This window comes from Platichthys flesus, chromosome 3, assembly GCF_949316205.1.
Source record: "Platichthys flesus chromosome 3, fPlaFle2.1, whole genome shotgun sequence".
Classification (NCBI taxonomy): domain Eukaryota; kingdom Metazoa; phylum Chordata; class Actinopteri; order Pleuronectiformes; family Pleuronectidae; genus Platichthys; species Platichthys flesus.
This window is the reverse complement of record NC_084947.1, coordinates 26,100,534-26,118,243: the sequence shown is the minus strand read 5'-3', so window position 1 is coordinate 26,118,243 and position 17,710 is coordinate 26,100,534. Positions and strand designations below refer to the sequence as shown.

Genomic DNA, 17,710 nt, shown 5'->3' with positions numbered 1-17,710 from the left:
TGATGTGTGCTAGAGGATCTTAATGCTGAACAGGGGCTACATGGGGAGGGGTTAACTCTAGAGATGTTTCCATGAGCTCATTGTTTACCAGTGCTATATTGATTCCAAACTTCCTACTGCATGTGTCCCTGCAGTGTGCCCAGTTAGTGTGATCAGTTTCTCTTGTTTGTGTAAGAGGTGATCAATGCATGCCTATGTGTCATAAATCATAGGGTTCAAGTTGTTAAACAGCTGCTGACTTATCATGTTGCTTAAGGAGAGGTAAGGGGGAAAATGAATTAGTCCACTCCACCCCCACACAGCAATGATTCTAACGTGCTTGTGCTTGTGTGTGTGTGTGTGTGTGTGTGTGTGTGTGTGTGTGTGTGTGTGTGTGTGTGTGTGTGTGTGTGTGTGTGTGTGTGTGTGTGTGTGTGTGTGTGTGTGTGTGTGTGTGTGTGTGTGTGTGTGTGTGTTTAGGAGTCAGTGGAGATGAGGAAGATGGAGACCAGTGTCAGCAGTACGATCCCAGTCCCTGGCACAGGTCTGGAGAACCAGGGCAGAGCTGCTTCTATGCCTCGGCTCAGTGCTGAGCTGCAGGTAACATCTCATCTGCACACTGTTCCTTTCCACATCAGAAAGTAATGGTTCACACACAGTGTCATCGAGTCATTCTGACTCTCCTCAGTCAATCACACCTACTGGTCCTCTCAGAGCAGAAACTGAATTCACCAACTCCTTCACAGAAGAATGGCTCATTGTCTGTGTTTAGCTTGAGACGAGTCAGAAAGCAGCCGTAACGCCTCCTTCGTTGATGGGCTGAATCCGCAAAGGTCAAGTTACTGATTCAAAGAGATTAAATGGGGAGGAGATGATGCTGTTTAACAAATAAGGCTCTTCAGAACCATTTACTCTCTGGATTTTTAGAGATTACATTTAAAATGAATATAAATGTTATTTGCATCCTACAAGACCATAGTCTTTAGTGACACAATAGAACACGTTTTCTGAAAGTTTAGCAAATTTATTTTCGATCAAAAACTTTAGAAAAGAGTTTAGAGCCTCCCTTCTCAATTTTTTAAAATCACAGCTTCCAGTCTTTTACACAAATTGATGCTTGTAGGTTATTTCATTCTTTCTGACAGAGCTTCTCAAGCTTAGTCAGAAAGTTTGATGGTTTATAAAAAATAAATTATTTCCTAAATCTATTCACATCACAATCTTTTCAAAACCATCATGGATAAACAGATCAGAGCAAAGATATAGAACAATTTCCAAAGTTTTGAGTGTTTCCAGTAGCAGAGTGGACTCAATTACCGTGAACTGGAACAAGTTTGGTGTCTTCTCAGCAGCAGGGGACAAGGAAACTGGTCAGAACTGATTAAAGGAAGAATGCAGCCAAATACAGAGAGGACCTTGAAAATGTTGTAAAGAGTGACTGTGACCAGAGAGTTAGGAGAAACCAACAGCCAAGACAACTCTGGAGAGAGAATGCTCTGACTGTCCATGAGTGTCCAGACTTAAAGCACAAAGAGTTTGAGTTTGAGAATCTGTTATGAAGACTGAGATAAACTTCACGAATGCGGATGTGTAACAAAGACGAAGCTGTAACTGCTGCATAAGAAGATTCTATAAAGATATGAATTATTACTTGATTTTAACACTTTAGAAAAACGATCTCACAACATATTTTCAGTGTGTCACATTTATGGAGTATTGAGTGTAGAGCAAAACAGATTTTTTGTATCCATTTAAAATTATATCTACAACACAATGAAATGTGAATACTCTCTGAAGTCACTGTAAAATATATGATTCCACAGATACATGCAGGTTGCTGAATAAGACTGAATAAAGAAGTTATTAGTTCATCTGCACATCTATACTCTGGTTCTTTAGTTTTATTTGTTGACAGAACTTATTATTTATTTCCTCATTTTACTTAGTGAGGTCTCTTGTGTTGTTTTAGTCTTGGAAAATGATGTCCATTTTTTGTCACAGTTTTTGTACACAAAATAAACCTACATCTTGAGAATACCTATAACTCTAATTCAACTTGTAGTGTGCAGAACTTGAAGGAAAAAGGTTTTCTCTGCCCACATTACTGCAAATAGTCCCCAGTAATGCTTCTTTGTAATGGTGTAGTGATTGAACCATTTCTACTGCCAAAGCATGCAGGAGCTTGGCCTCACGTTTCATCCGGTTAAGGCTGAAAAACTCCAAATGAATCTTTCACTGGATCCTAAGAAATATAATAAGGGGCCTCATTTCCTGTGTGATGTTAATGTTGATTGATTTGTGCATTTAAAGTGCATTCCTTTCACAGCCCATTTGGAAGAGTGGCTGTTGATCCTACTTTCGCTGCAGAGGAGAAGTCCACAGTAATCTGATTAGATCCTGGCAGGCCTCCAGCTATTTGTCCTGTATTGTTTTTCTTCTGCCAACCGAAAAGATGGTTGTGTCTCCAAATGGCTCTTGGCCCAAGATTCATTGGAGAGGAAGACGGTAAATGTGTTACTGTAGTAGTGAGAGAATCTGAAGGATTAGTGAAAGGATGTGAAGAACGGGGGTGGCAGGTGGCCTTGTTGACTCACTCTCTTATTTTTCTCACCTTTTAGAGCTAAGGGCAGGAAATCCTTTAGACAGTTGAATGAATGGTGGCCTTTAGAAACTGCTGCGGTAGGGCATGATGGGAACTGTACCGTGAACTCCAGTTCTCAGTTGTAGTAGTTTATCTGTCACTCTTGACTTTGCTTTTCTTTTACTTCATTTGAGCTCAGCTTAGCCGCGATCAGGGGATGAAATCTTTAAGACCTGTTCTGCTCTTCAAGATCCATTTTTGTGCAATGGTCCATGAGAAAACCTCTGTGACTCAGTCAGTGAACCTGACTTCACAATCAAGTCACAGAGAAAGCAAAGCCCACCCTCAGTTATGTTAACCCAGGTGATATTGGACATTATATCCTGTTTGCAATTTCATCAACTTTTAAGACAGCATGAACAGAACTCACATTTTAATTTGTAAGGTATGCACCTTTTGGCCTCTCTCCAATGGACAACTTTGGCAGGCAAAGACAGAAGGCATCGATGCTGATATGTTCTGACAGAGAGAGTATTTACAGGAGTTACAGAGGAAGAGTCCGAGGCTGGGGGATTGAGCACTGGGCAGAGACATCCTGCATGGCTTATTTTCAGATTGGCAGTTACGTTTCAGTTAAGGTGGGCAGGACTCAGGAATTGGAGTAAAACCGAGTTTGAAAGTTTTTAACTTTTCATTCCATTTTCTTCCGGTTATCTGAGGTCAGGGTGTTGCAGACATCCTTCTCCCTAGCAACGCTTCGTAGCCCCTCCTGTGTATATATAATCCTGGGTAAGATATATAATCTTTCCAGCTAGTTCTGGGTCCACCCCAGAGTTTGCTTCCATCTGGCTATAGGCTGCAATGCGCTCAGGTGGCATCCCCATAAAATGCCCAAACCAGCTCAACTAGCAGCCGCAGCTCTACTCCATGCTCCCTCCGGATGTCTAAACTCCTCAGCCTATCTTTAAGGCTGAGCTTAGACACTATCACCGTTAAAATGTAATACTGAACATGCAGGCTGACAGTCAGGGGTAATCCCGAAGTAGGGTTCATTTTCCAAAGGCCGAACAGCAGGCTGAGAACCGAACAGAGGCCAAACTGAGAGCTGGGCAGAGCTGGGCAGGCTGAGTATGGTGTTAATGTTTGGACGGCTGCTGGATCCTGTGCCTAAAACAGACAGGAGAGAGAAGCGTGGCAGCCCAAAACGTTCAGAGTCGTAGAAAGTAAGAAGAGGCCACAACAAGTCTAACACCTGAGGTAGAATGATGATCTAATGGAGTCTTGGTGCTTGAACTGGTGGTTGTATACTGAAGTTAGGTGGTGATGACAGGATTCCTCCTTGACGTTCCATTACTTTGTAGATATCACTGTCAGATGAAAGAAAACTGAAAATATGATGCGTTTGTTTAGCTTAGATAACGCATGCCTACGTCAACATGAAAACTATGCTCGCTTAATCACTTATTTTAACTTATCAGTGATGTAACACTCTGAAATAGGCTATTACAGTATATCTGATAGGGTATTTATCACAATACATTTACTTTACATTTACATTTGCTACTTTGGTTTCACTTAAGTTAAGAGACAGGACCATAACTGGAGAAATTGTCAAAGTGCTACTTAGAATAAAATTTAAAAATGTCTGATGGAATCAAATCAGATATTGTGTAAGACAGTAAGGATTGTCACTTAGCCCCTGTCCCATTTTACCTATAGAGCATACATTTACAATAGGACAATACATTTATTCTATAAATTTAAAGGCTTTGGTTACATTACATTCAAAGATTTGATCACTTGTATTAAGACAAACTTTAGCTGCTGCTAATACTGCATAATGTGAGGGATCTCTTTAATCTGCTCTTCTTTCTTTCAGTGGGGCCCCTCATGCCACACACCAGGGGTCCATCTTGCCGTATGTACACGCTGTCACACAACACCCAGTATATGACTGCTTGTGATTTATCATTTTGCATATTTTGGCTTATCATCGAACCTCAATGAGGTCAGAGGATCAAATGGATTCAAATGGGTTAACATCATCATACAACCAGATGTGTTTTATTCTGTGTCATGAACCGGATTTAAAGCTTCTCTGTGGAGCATTTGATAACTTCCAGCTCTGACACCCCCCAGTGGTTGTATCAGAGAAGACACCAGCATATGATTTTACATTGTACATTGTTTACAGGGTATAGTTGATCTATGTTTTTCAAAATTTTTGGTCGTTTTTTCTTATTCTTGTTGAAGGCTAAGAACAGAGGATGTTGCACCTTGTTAAGCCCTATGAGACGAATTGTGATTTGGGAATATGGGCTATACAAATATAATTTGTGCGTATAATGACACATAGTAGAAAAACACAGGGGGTCCAGAAAGCTCTGTAGCCAGGATTTTTGAAAAACCATGTAATAATGATATAATTGATGGGTCTAAATTGCCCCCCAAAAGAGCCCAATTTAGTTTCTGGCATGTGTGTAATCCTGGTAGATAAAATATATAATATTTGTATATTTTATGTAAATTTGTTTTTTAAATAAAATGCTATTGAGTGCTACCTACGTCATGACCTTGGAGTATTGGCCACTGTCCTGATCCAGGTCAAATATGATGAGAGGGGTCTGATTTAAATCTTTGAAATGCAAACCTCAAATGACCTATAAATAAGAACATTCATCATTTTCTTAACAGTTTGGTTTAGCAATTAATCCATACAATCAAATATAAAAACTACATTTACCAAAGACTTATACCATTTGAGACATTTCATCAGACATTAGTGAGTGGAGGTTTCTAACGAATGACTGTAAATAAAGGGAGCTCAGCTATAATGAATGCACTCCCACTGCAACAGACAATAGGATTGTGGTTAAGTCAGAGCTGCAGGTGCCGGCCAGCCTTAAACAAATGAAAAAGTCAGTGTCTCTAGAAACTCAATTCATTTCTGGTCTCTTGCCTTTTACAGTCTATATTCCCCTGGACATACCACCTGTAGTGAAAACGGTCACCCAGCAGCTCACTTTGTGAGTGTCTCATCACATGATTCTCAGTTGTCTTCTCTGTCCCCTCCCCCCCACCCCTCAGTCTGTCCCTGATGCCAGCCCTATGAAGCGCTCTGCCTCCACTGCGGCTCCACAACGACCCCAGGAGGTCAACCTGAGGGACTACACCCTGGAGAAACCCAACCAGGACCGACCTCACCACCATCACCACCACCACCGCTGCCACCACCGCAGAGATCGAGATAAAGACAGGGAAAGAGGGAAAAGGCAGAGGTCTTTGGATACACCTCTAGGTGGACAACCTCCAGGCTCCACTGGTGAGTCAGCTCCTACAGACTCCGACACACACATGTACACAGTGTAGACTGGGTCTTCTGTTGGTTATTCCAACCAAGGCACCTTCAAGTATATGTCATCATGTCCAGTATGAAGCAGTACACTCTCTCTCAGACTTTGTTTAACTCCTCAGCGACCTCTTGAGGAGGGACTAAGACAGTAGTTACACAGGGGGGGAAACTGGAATGCTGTTGCACCTGCTGACCTGTAACTGAAGTCAGTTATTTAGAAAATTAAGTACAAGAAAATGACAGTAAGTGAATAAATATAAACTATAGAAATGACTAAACAAGCCCAGACTTGTTGAGTCTATTTAACAGGTTTTGTGTACATGTCCAAATGTAGATATTTTATCATGTTCACAGTGTTGAGCAAAACAGAAATTAGTTTGAAATGAATTCTCTCTTAATTCAATCTGAAGTTTTCAAATTAAGCCATAGTCCTCTCCATGTCTGTCCTTGAGTCCAGGGTTAACCTGGGATTCACTGTATTCTAGACTGATATTCCCATGATCACATCATAAATCCTTATTTATCGACAATGCATTCAATGAATTAGATGGACCTACTTGCATTCTGGTAGGGAGTCTCTCTAGGTTGCCTGGCAACTGCTGAGCACCAACAATTGGTCCAGCAAAGGCAACATTGTAATTTTTATAAAAGCTGGCTTTCTACGGATGAAATTAATGAGATGTAACATGTCAATTAGTGAACTTCTGAAGTGCAGGTTGGCAGATTTTACATCCTGTTTCCAGGATTATTGCTAAACTGCTGGCAGTAACCTTAAATTAGTTCAATAGATATTAGAGTGCTATTAATCTTTTCATGAAACTCTCTGACAGGAAGCTAATAACTGTAAGTGTCCCCCACACTCATTTCAATGAACTCTAAATGAATAGTTTTATATACATATTGACTTGCCGCGCAAAAAGCAATTTTGGTGCAATTCGCAGTTTTGCTTAAACTTTGCAAATGAGCAAAGTCTTATAGCATAAGATATGAATGAACGCATGAAGGAAGAAAAAAAAATGCTTCTTGACACACACAGGTTCTCAGCTGTGACAGATATCAGCAGTGTTCTCTCTGTGTCGGCTGCGAGACGGCAGCAGTTTATTATTAGATAAAATAAACTGACAGACATGCACAGCCAACCCCCCACTAATTACTAGGCAGCCGCTCTGCAGGGGGAGGCTTTGTGTGAAACTGTCACAGTCCGTCAGTCTACTTCTGCAGTGGCGTCAAAGAAAAAAAAATAACAATAGATAAAACAGCTGCACATGGAACTTGTCTCTATGTAGACCAGTAGCATACTCTAATGACATATATTAGCTTGTTTAGTACTATACTGATGGAAAACATGGTAATTATTTTATCTGCTGAACATCTCCATGATACCATTGTCTCAGTGACAGTGATACTGTTTAGCTCAGAGCATCGCTGCGTCTGTACGGCCTCACAGAGATGCTAGCATGGCTGTGTTCTGTCTGCATTTGAGATTTTGATCCTACAACAGCACACAGTCGCATTTTCACATGCTCAGAGACATTCAAACTTGAAGTCTTTGATACATGCTACTTCCATTTATCCTCTACTCTGCTTTGTAATTGGTAGTGCTATTTTTTTTCTTCTCTTTTTCAAAGCATATGATTTACCTTGTGCTAACAGGAAAAGTGCATTTGTAATTGGCAAAACCAAATATGGCAGAGTTCCATTTGGCTGCTCCAGTTTCAGGGTCCTGATGTTGTTCATGCTGTTTACCCTTTGTTTTTCTGATTGTGATAAATCACTGTAACTAATGATGGATGACACATCTCCACTTCCTCCCACTGTGCAAAAATGTCGTAATGGATACCAGTGCTGCAATCTTGCACTGCTGATACTATTTGGAGGGGAGTCTGTGCAGTAGTGATCAAGGAGTGGACTCAAGGTCCCACCCACACACCTGCCTGACCAATCCCAAGTCAGTATCTGCTGTCAATCGTGACGTCTCTCCTGTTTATAGCTTACAGTCACTAAATACAACACAACTTGAAGGCATTTGGTGTGTACTTGGTACTAGGTTGGTCCATATCCAATCCTCGAACATGGAGGAGGTGGGATTTAGGATTGCAGCCCACCACCAGAGGGCGATCAAGATGATTTGGCTTCACTTCTTGAAGCTGTCAAGTTACTTTATTTATTACATAACAGAAATATCCCTTAACAATGCTGTCACTCAAATGTGTCCTCAGCAGTGAACCAAAGCATCAACGTCAGAATATATAAAAGTCAGAACTTTAATTTTGGAATATCTTCCCTTCTCCCTGTGTGCACCAGAGGAGCCAGCATCTGACCCAGCTGCCTCCAGAGAGCGGCCCCATGACCGCGGACGCTCACACGAGAGGAAACACCGCCACTCCCCTGTGGACAAGCAGCGCTACTACTCCTGCGACCGCTTCTGCAGCCGGGAACACTGCCACAGCAAATCTGCCACTGCTAGCTGTGCCGCCTCCCCCTGTGAGGGGCAGGAATCCAGCAACAAGCAGGTGGGAGGTCACAGGCCTGTGTAGAATAGGGCCAGATGAGGCTTGAAGTTTATCTGACTTCATTTACTATCTGTGATTTCTGCTGTCCCCCTGAATGTGATTCTAAACAAGATGGAAACCTCCAAACTCCAAAACACTGGACCTCTCATGCTGCTGCTTGTAATAATTAGAATAGTATTTAGAAGAGTCTGGATTGTAATCAAAGTTATATAATATTTTATTTCATGGTAGTGTTGATGGTTGATTGAAAGTAATTAGCTAAATTCTTAATTTTACTGCTGAGATTCATACACCTCCAACCAAACTTATATCGTCCTGCTGATACAAATATGTGGAAACACTAAATCCGTTTATTTTATGTAAATGTAAATATAAATTTTGCATAAATAGAAAATCTAGTCTAGGCTGAATATTATTGAATGATCAGCTACAGTACACACACAGTCACTTAATAGTCACAAGCAAACAAATTGTGTATTCATCCTCAACAGAAAATAGTCCTCAACAAACTATTTCCTCAACTGTGAGTGACTTTTAAAACTGACTTTAGGAAAGATGGATTTGATGGGATCCAGATTTTTTGAGCTGCTTCAGAACCAGATTTTTAATTTGATAAAAAATGATCCAACCCTATATCCCCAACTGTTACAGTATTAAGAGGAAAGGTTACATAAATAGGCAAATACAAATGATGTGATACAAATTGGTTGCTTGTGACAATTATATTGGTTTTAATAATCTATATTTTTCTCACATGGTACTGTAACTTCATAGAGAGTATGAATCCTCGGGTATGCATCCTCAGGCGTTGGCGCAAGAATCTTACAACGACTTTAGGATCATCTTGTTGGAAATATTGGAGAATCAAATGACAGGATAATTTCATATTATGTTTTGTTCTAAGAGATAAAACATGACAATGTTAAGCACACAAATCTAGAACTTATTAAACATATACTACTACCATACACACCAGATCAGTAAATTGTGTGGCGTCAACAGGGGGCTGGCATCCTCAAAATGGTTTGACCAGAAACTTAATTTTGTGTGCATGTTGGTGCAATAAATTATTTCTATGTTAAATAATTGAGGTGAGTCACAGTGTTTTACACTGCTACATGCTACATATCTGCATATTGAACAATAAGATGACTCATAGAGCAGTGCAACCTTAGAGCAGCATGGTGCAGATACTGTATTGACTGTTGAGGTGTTATTGTGATTCCTCTGCATGCTCTTAATACGGTCTCTCTTTCTGCCTGTAGTGCAGCCTCTCATGGTCTTTCACTTCTTTTCCCTCTTTCTCTCTTCATCATTTTCCATCCTTTTTGTCTGTCTGCCATTACCTTTATATCTTTTGTGACAACGTATTTTGGTGTCTCTCCTTTCTTCTCCTTTCCCCCCTCTTTCCTCCTCCCTGTCCCTGTTTCCTTCCCTTTACCTTTTCACTCTTACATATTTTGGTCATCGTTCTCTCGTTTCAATTTGCTTGTCCAATTTTCATCTAGGGCAGTGGTTGGGTTAAAGGCAGCCCAGTGGCATTGAGTTCCAGTTCTAGCACGCCAAGCCGCGGACGTCGGCAACTCCCCCCGACCCCCCTTACCCCACGGCCAGGGGTGGCCTACAAGACTGCCAATTCCTCCCCCGTGCACTTTGTGTCCAGCCAGGCCTCTGTGAGTCCCGGCCGGCTGAGCCTCGGCCTGTCGGAGCACAACACCCTCCGGCACAGCAGCACCCACCGCATCCCCTGCCCCGTCACTCGTATATGCTCTGAGCCCTTCCTGGGCCGGAGCCAAGGTGATGCCCTGGGCAGCCCTTATGGCAGCCTCCGGGACCAACTGGACATCTTCCAGGATGTGGCATCACTCTCGCCCAGCCCCCGTACCGGACGCTCATCTTGGACCGCACTGCCTCGCATGATGGGAGCCCTGCCTCAGGCTCCACAGCAGAACCTTGGGGTGCCCAATGGGTACCACTTCAGCTTTGGGGGCAACACCAGCCCAGGCTCTTGCGTCAGGGCACCCAGGTATTACCAGGAGGCAGAGGAGGATGAATGGTGCTAGCATGGCTTTAAACCAACCTTTTTTAATGCATTTTGAGGAACTGTGATGAGTTTTATCATCGTCTTTAAAGGCTTTAGTTTACATTGTCACTGTGTGTTTAATGCTGTATTTGAATCCTAACTGAGTGAGCTAAGGTTGGGGAGAACATCTATAAAATGAGAACACTTGAAATGGGTTATATTTGAATGTGATCAAGAAATCATCATCTTTGTTAAAGGGCACATAGCATCAACAAACTGAGCAGTAGTCAGATACATGTATCTTTCAGTAGCTATCCTTGATTTGCTTTGACTACGGAGTTTTGTTGACACCATCATATCGACCTTCAAACTGCATTACAGTACAAACACAATGTACATGTACACAATGGTAATACCTCTTTGCTTTAATGGTGTACAGTAGATAGACCAGCCAACCTGCTATGTGTCATTCATAAGTACTGTTTTTAACAATTTAAGAAAACACAATGCTATGTATTTTTGTTCCAAAGGTTCCATTTAGTTTTTGGTAAAAAATTATTTTATAATAACCAAAAGCAGCATTCATGTTTTTTTCTGATATTTGGAGGCAGCACAACAAACGGTAAACATAACATTATTGTACTATCACTGAATCTAGTTGACAAGGCTAACGCGTTAACTAACTACACCCAGCAGACACGGTGCAACAGTAGCATTCATTTGGACTTGTGTTTCTGATCAGCAGAGAATGAAAATCCAGCAGCGAAGCGCCTTTCAGCTCCACTACGGTCTCATCCAATCATGAGAAGATATCTTCTTCTGCTAAATGCTATCCACATGATAAGAGTCAGAACAGTAAAGGCTGTCAAAGCAAAACAAAAAGCTTTAAGAATCGAAAACCTTCATTAGGCTAGAACTACTTCGGCTTCATTGTTAGATTTGGACAATTTTTAAGTTGTACATGATCTGAGCTGTTTACCAGGTGAAATTACCTTTGCAAAGACATTTGAAAACAATACATCATGAACTGATAACGCTGCTCACTCTATTCAGATTAACACATAGACCAAAACGGCGTTGTTGAACTGGAGTTGCAACAGTGCTTCACTCAGACAGGGCAGCACTGAGACTGCTTAACAGACACGTCATCATTACACCCAACAGCACAACATACTTTATAACAGAGCACCTCGTTTTCAAATTAAACTTTGCTATTGATTCTAACAGTCGCTGAGGTGCGTTTGAGAGTCACTAGGAAAGGTTCAACACAAAGTGATGGCGCTGCCGACATTGAAACGGGACAAAAAGCAGTCAGTCAGTTAAATATTTGGAAATAAGTAACCTCAATGACATTATGACACCGTACAAATGGCTGTGATGCTCTTTAGTGTAGGACCGTACCATTGTATGATCATGCTTAATCCTTTCTGACATTCCCTCTGGTCCGTGGAACAGATGAAGTGCTGTCACACAGGCTGCAGCCATTGTTTGTCTGTTTCCTGTTTCTTGCAAACTTGAAGAGAGAAGCAAAAGTAACCTACTGACAGATTTATTTTCTATAAAAACTTTTCTTGTAGATGTTATTTTTTCTTTGAGACATTTGTTTTTGTACGACATGAAAACAAAACATCAAAGGTGTGTTTTATGTGAACTGCTTCCAGTTTGCCATCGTTTCAGGTCTAATGTTTCTTGCGATGTTTTATGACAAAGTGCCTATCCTTTTAGATATACTGTAGAAAAATATGCAATGTCAACTGTTTTCGAATGCATCCGCACTTGAGTAGATGTTTGGTTAATTCTGGATGTAGCTCTGCCGGAAAACATGCTGTAAAGAAAGCCTTATCTGCGAGGAGAGAGAGAGCCTACAGTATATTGAAAAGACAGGAATCGAAAAATTACCTTATGAACGTTGATTCTTTTTCTTGTTTTTGATAAACTAAGTGTAGGTGGGACAGCCAGAAAAACATTGTGGAAATGCTCTGAAAACTGCTTAAAGATATTTATCCAGATACATTAATGACAGTAACACGTTGTGCATGTTTAGATTGTAGACCTGTTCAAGCACCTGCTCTGACCAGCTCTTTTCTATATGTTTAATGGAAAGGATGTCACAGAGGGAGCCTGATAAGCTCCTGTCTTTGGACTGTTCTGTGTGTATGTTGGTGTCTGTGTGTGTGTGTGTGTGTGTGTGTGTGTGTGTGTGTGTGTGTGTTGGTTTCTGTGTGTGTGTGGGGGGGGGGGGGGATTGAAATTATCATCGGTAGGCATCTGATATATTTTGCATTTATTGATCCAGTTTGATGTATGGTTTGGTTTCTTATTTTTTCACTCTCTCTTTCACTTCTGGCAAAAACTAAAAACAACAACATGGATCCTATAATGGCATGCCATGTATTTCCAGCGGCTACTGTACCATGGACATTGACAGCAGGACTAGTTACAGCAAACTAATTCCTTCATATAAAACATCAGGATTTGGATTGGGAATGAAAAGGTTCAGTTTTTCTAGAGCTGCCAGTTTGTGCTGGAGTTCAAAGATCACACAGGAGGAAACAGTTTAGAGTGACTAACTTCTCCACCCTCACTAACAACACACCTGCATTGTTAGCTGTGTCCCAAATCCATACCATATTCAAACTGAGCTGGTTTTCAGTTCATACAGTGTTCACGCTGATAAAAACTCAAACATTTGATCATGTAACTCTTCCTGAGCTTTTGTTAGGGTGTAGATAGACAAAGAAATGTACATTGGAGACTTATTTTCAAGCATTTTAAGTATAACTAGAATGGCATTCAGTATGATGTATATCTCCACTTAAGTCCAGCAATTCTCTTATGAAACCCCAATAAATTCATTAGATCAGGATTTTTTCTTGGATCTCCTCCAAATAGCACATACTCATGAATATCAAATCTTATTTGAGACATCAGCTGATATGTGGAAAAATACCTAATCTTGCAATGTTACAGAAAGTGAAAATTATTGTACTATCTCTCTGCATATGAAAAAGGTAAAGTAAAAAACAACAACTGTGAGGTGTTGGGCATAATAACATTTTAATAAATACCCAAAACATGTATTATTTCTGCTAAATTCAACTGCCAGTATCATTCCAAATTGGCAGTTTGGTTTGTTGACCTTCCTAAAAGAAAAAATTGTAAATACAGATTTCTTGTTTGATAACAGTATCCTTCTGAAACCAGTTGTTGGCAGATATAATACAGTTTTATACAGACTTGTTAGATTTAGGTATCCTTCCTGGTGGACAAACTACAGTGTGTACTGATGACACCAAACACACTGTAAACTATCATTTTGCTGTAAGGAATTGGGACACAGCTAATATATCCGTAAACAAACTTTTATGAAAAGCAAAGACTTACTGCCTTCTTCTGTGGCTTGTCAAAATGAATTCTAGGAAATGTAGGACAACCTTTAGAACTAAAATTACAAAAGAAGAAGGTTTGTCACATGTGATCAGATATAAACACTGCGTTTAATACTGAAACTCTAACAAAAAACTAAATCTCATTTGGCTCTGTTAGACTGTCACCTAAAGATAAATGAAAAAAAAATACAATTCCTGAAATCCACAGAGCTGCCACCAGTAAGGCTGGCTGCCTTACTCACCTCTGCTTCCAATTTGAAGGGAGAAGTTCTGCAGCTGTCAGAATTCTAGAAAAACACCTTGAACCACTCTGCTCACATATACGTGGACTGGATTCACACACAAACCATATATTTTATATGCAACTTTACTTTGTGCACATGACTGATGTCACCATCAGATTGTCTGTGGTCAAACTGGGATAATCTGCAGCAGCCGGTGGAGGATGGGGGGGGGGGGGGGGGTACACTACAGGGGCCAGTCAAAACACAACAGATATGCAACAAACAAACCCTCTTCTCCATCCATTCTGTAGCTTCTTCATGTTGGTCTCTTCAGATTCAGGCTTCAGCATGAGTGTGACCAAATGTTTTCTAGAAAATGCCTTGAAAAAAAATGCAGAGAAAAAAAATAAGGAAAAATACATAAGGGCACAAAGTGTAAACAAGAAACAGAACATTTAGGATAACAGCAACTTTATACTTATATTTGCATGCATAACATTAACCCACCTTGACAATGTCAAATGGACATTCCATGGCTGAAATATGGGGGGTGGTGTTTCTTGTTAGGTCTTAATAAAAGGGTTTTGATGAATCAACCTTGAGTAGTGTCAAAGTCGTTCTTTTCATCAATGACAGGAACACTTTCTGATGAAGAGAGATCCCATTCATTACTCGAAAGGTTTTGTCTGACTATGGCAGAACAATCATCAGAGCACCTGAACCTTCTAAATCGATGGCCTCTGTGTAGCTTCAAAAGAAACCGTGCATTCGTGGAAAGTGATCTCTTATGTTTGGACCCCACAGTGTCTGTGTCCAAGTCTGGACCAATTGGCCACTAAACATTTGGAGCGTTCCAATCTCTTTATTTCTGCATACTATTGGCCACTACTATAGATGTGGCTTTTTTTGATAAAATACAGAAGTTTGCATGTTCTAACAATGTATGTGCATGTAGAAATCTTAGTACTTTTAGATACCATGTGTTATTTTCTTGTTGATTTTTAATATTTTGTATAAACTGGGGTTCGCTAAAAAGACACATTTCTATTAACTACAGTATTGACCATTGTTGAGAATTCCCCCCCGTGCAGCAGAGCTGGGACATTCCTTTGTTTGGGTCTTGGGATTCAGTGAAATGGTTGTTTGCCTGATTTTATGTTTCTTTGCCAGACTTTGAATTCTACAGTTGTTTCTAACATTTTGTATAAAGCAAAGTTCCTTGAAATAAAAAAGAGTTAAAATGATGTGGCCTCTTATTAGCTGAATCTATCTACTACCCATAATTCATTATGATACAGTGAAAATATTTGTGCACTTTATCTCAAGTCTTCCTGATAAATCCTCTCAAGCTCTGTCGGACTGGATGAGAAGTGTCTGTGAGCAGCATCTGCAAGTCTCTGCACAGATGTTCTCCGTGGTTCAGGGACCCGTCCCTTTTTACTTACTTGAACAGAAGACAACAAAAGTAAGAGATTCATTTAAAGAAAGTGTATAATTATATAAAATAAAAGTATAGCACACTAAACCAGCATGAAGCATTTACATCATTAATACATTAAATAGCCTTATTTTGCATCTGAGAGTTTAACGGGAGCACATGTTTAATAAGATAAAAGCAGAACTGTATTAAAATTTCGAAAACTAGTTTGATGATCACTTTTAATAACTATACAAGCTGATAATACCGATTCTGTTTGAAAGTCGATTCAAGTCCTGAGCGGAACATGAACAGCATCTCCTTAGTTTGCATCTGGTCAAAGACCACATCCCTCTAGATTTGTCATCCGACTATTTTTAAAGAAATAATTATACCAAGTAATCATACATTAGACACACTATTTGATAATCAAAAATATGTAAATATATCAAATAGTAGCTGTATTGAAGGCTGCATAATGAAGGAAGCAAAACATTAAATTAAGGACTTGGAGTTGACTCAGGACGTCACACACCTGAGATGTACTTTTGACTCATCCTGTGGCGGCGCACATCCTGCGTCGCACATAAATAAAACATATATTTAAAAATATATATATATATTTTTTTTTTAATTAAATCAAATTAATAAAAAAACTGCGTGCACACATCCTGTGGCTCACATCCTGCGGGCGACGCACATCGGCTCTGCTCTGCGGCCACGACTCTGCTCCCCGGCTCTGCGCCCACCGGCTCTGCTCTGAGCAGACCGCCTATGTAGCCTGTACCAGGAGCCGCCCCTGGCCTGATACGATGATGATTTAATAAATGAACTTGAACGTGATGACGTTCACTCACGTTCATCATATGAAAACTGATTTGTTAAGTTCACCGTTCGCGAAAAATATGCGAAACATGCACAACACTGTACAGGGAGCCACTGCAGAGGGGCTGAAGTGCCGCATGCGGCTCCTCGCCGCATTTTGCTGACCCCTGACCTAGGGGAAACACTGACAGCATTCAATCAATCAATCAAATTTGATCTGTATAGCCCATATTCACAAATTACAATTCATCTCATAGGGCTTTAACAGGGTGTGACATCATCTGTCCTTAACCCTCAGCAAGAGTAAGGAAAAACAACAAAAAACCCTTTTAACAGGGTAAAAATATGTAGAAACCTCAGAGAGAGCCACATGTAAGGGATCCCTCTCCCAGGACGGACAGAAGTGCAATAGATGCCACGTGCAGGAAAACATCATCAATAATCAAAGTCTCTAGCAGCATCGATGAGGGTAGACATCCCGAAGGACAACCCCAACATGACATGCCAAGCAGTCCCGCTGCAAGCACAGTCCATGCTCAGCAACCATCTAGACCACGATCCACCATCCAGACCAGACGCCACTCCAGTCCTCAATCACCGTCCACCGCCGCCCACCAGGAGGACCCATCACAAGCCACCACTGCGGTCCTGGTCCACCGCCCGTGCCCAATGCCAACGCGACACAGGGTCCGCCACCAGCACCACGATCAGCCCACATGACTCAGAATCCGCCACACTGGATCCAACACCGCGACCCCCGGTGCGCGATCCACAAACCGCAATCCATGGTGCGGCCACAGAGGCCCTGGATCTGCGGGTGATAAAGCATGGGGATTCCGGGGAAGGGGGATAGGGATGGAGAAGAGGAAGGAGAAGCTGGAAAGAGAAGCTCCGTGTGTCATGTGTCATAAAATAGAACAAGTAACGTTCTGGCGTACTAATTAGCTCTAACTATAAGCTTTATCAACTAACTATAAGCTTTATCAACTAACTATAAGCTTTATCAAAATTGGTGTCTATTAAATCGGTCCACTCCGTGAGAGCCACAGGCATTTACGCAAGGTGAGCCTGATTCTCTCTCCAAAGAGGAAATAGGCTCTCAGATCATAAGTTTGAGAAGCTTCTCTTCTTGAGGTACAATAACTGGTTTGAGAGCTAGCAATGTTGTGGATACTGGTCAGAGGTGAGAAATGAGACTTGTTATCCCATTTTAACGTTTGTTGAGAATCTCATCTCTTATCTCTATTTAGCTCTGCCTTATGAGGCATGTTTGTTAAACCATTTTGTTAACCTTTTGTTAAATCACAATTATATGCAGCACCTCAAGGCACCTTTGTTTTCTCTTTTAATTAGTGTTAATACTGTAGGCCAATCACTTTTATTTAATTGGGCCTAATGTGGTAAAGA

The 17,710-nt window shown here is 40.9% G+C and overlaps 1 protein-coding gene across 1 annotated transcript in view; it reads left to right on the top strand.

Annotated features, from left to right (window-relative positions):
• Positions 1-12,653, top strand: part of cacna1ba (calcium channel, voltage-dependent, N type, alpha 1B subunit, a) — a 138,720-nt gene extending 126,067 nt beyond the window's left edge. Inside the window, exons 47-51 of the mRNA XM_062384871.1 lie at positions 460-579; positions 4,440-4,478; positions 5,648-5,882; positions 8,217-8,425; positions 9,934-12,653. Coding sequence (XP_062240855.1) covers positions 460-579; positions 4,440-4,478; positions 5,648-5,882; positions 8,217-8,425; positions 9,934-10,488 — 1,158 coding nt within the window. The 3' untranslated portion in view covers positions 10,489-12,653. The remainder of the gene's footprint in view (positions 1-459; positions 580-4,439; positions 4,479-5,647; positions 5,883-8,216; positions 8,426-9,933) is intronic.
• The last annotated feature ends 5,057 nt before the right edge of the window (positions 12,654-17,710 follow it).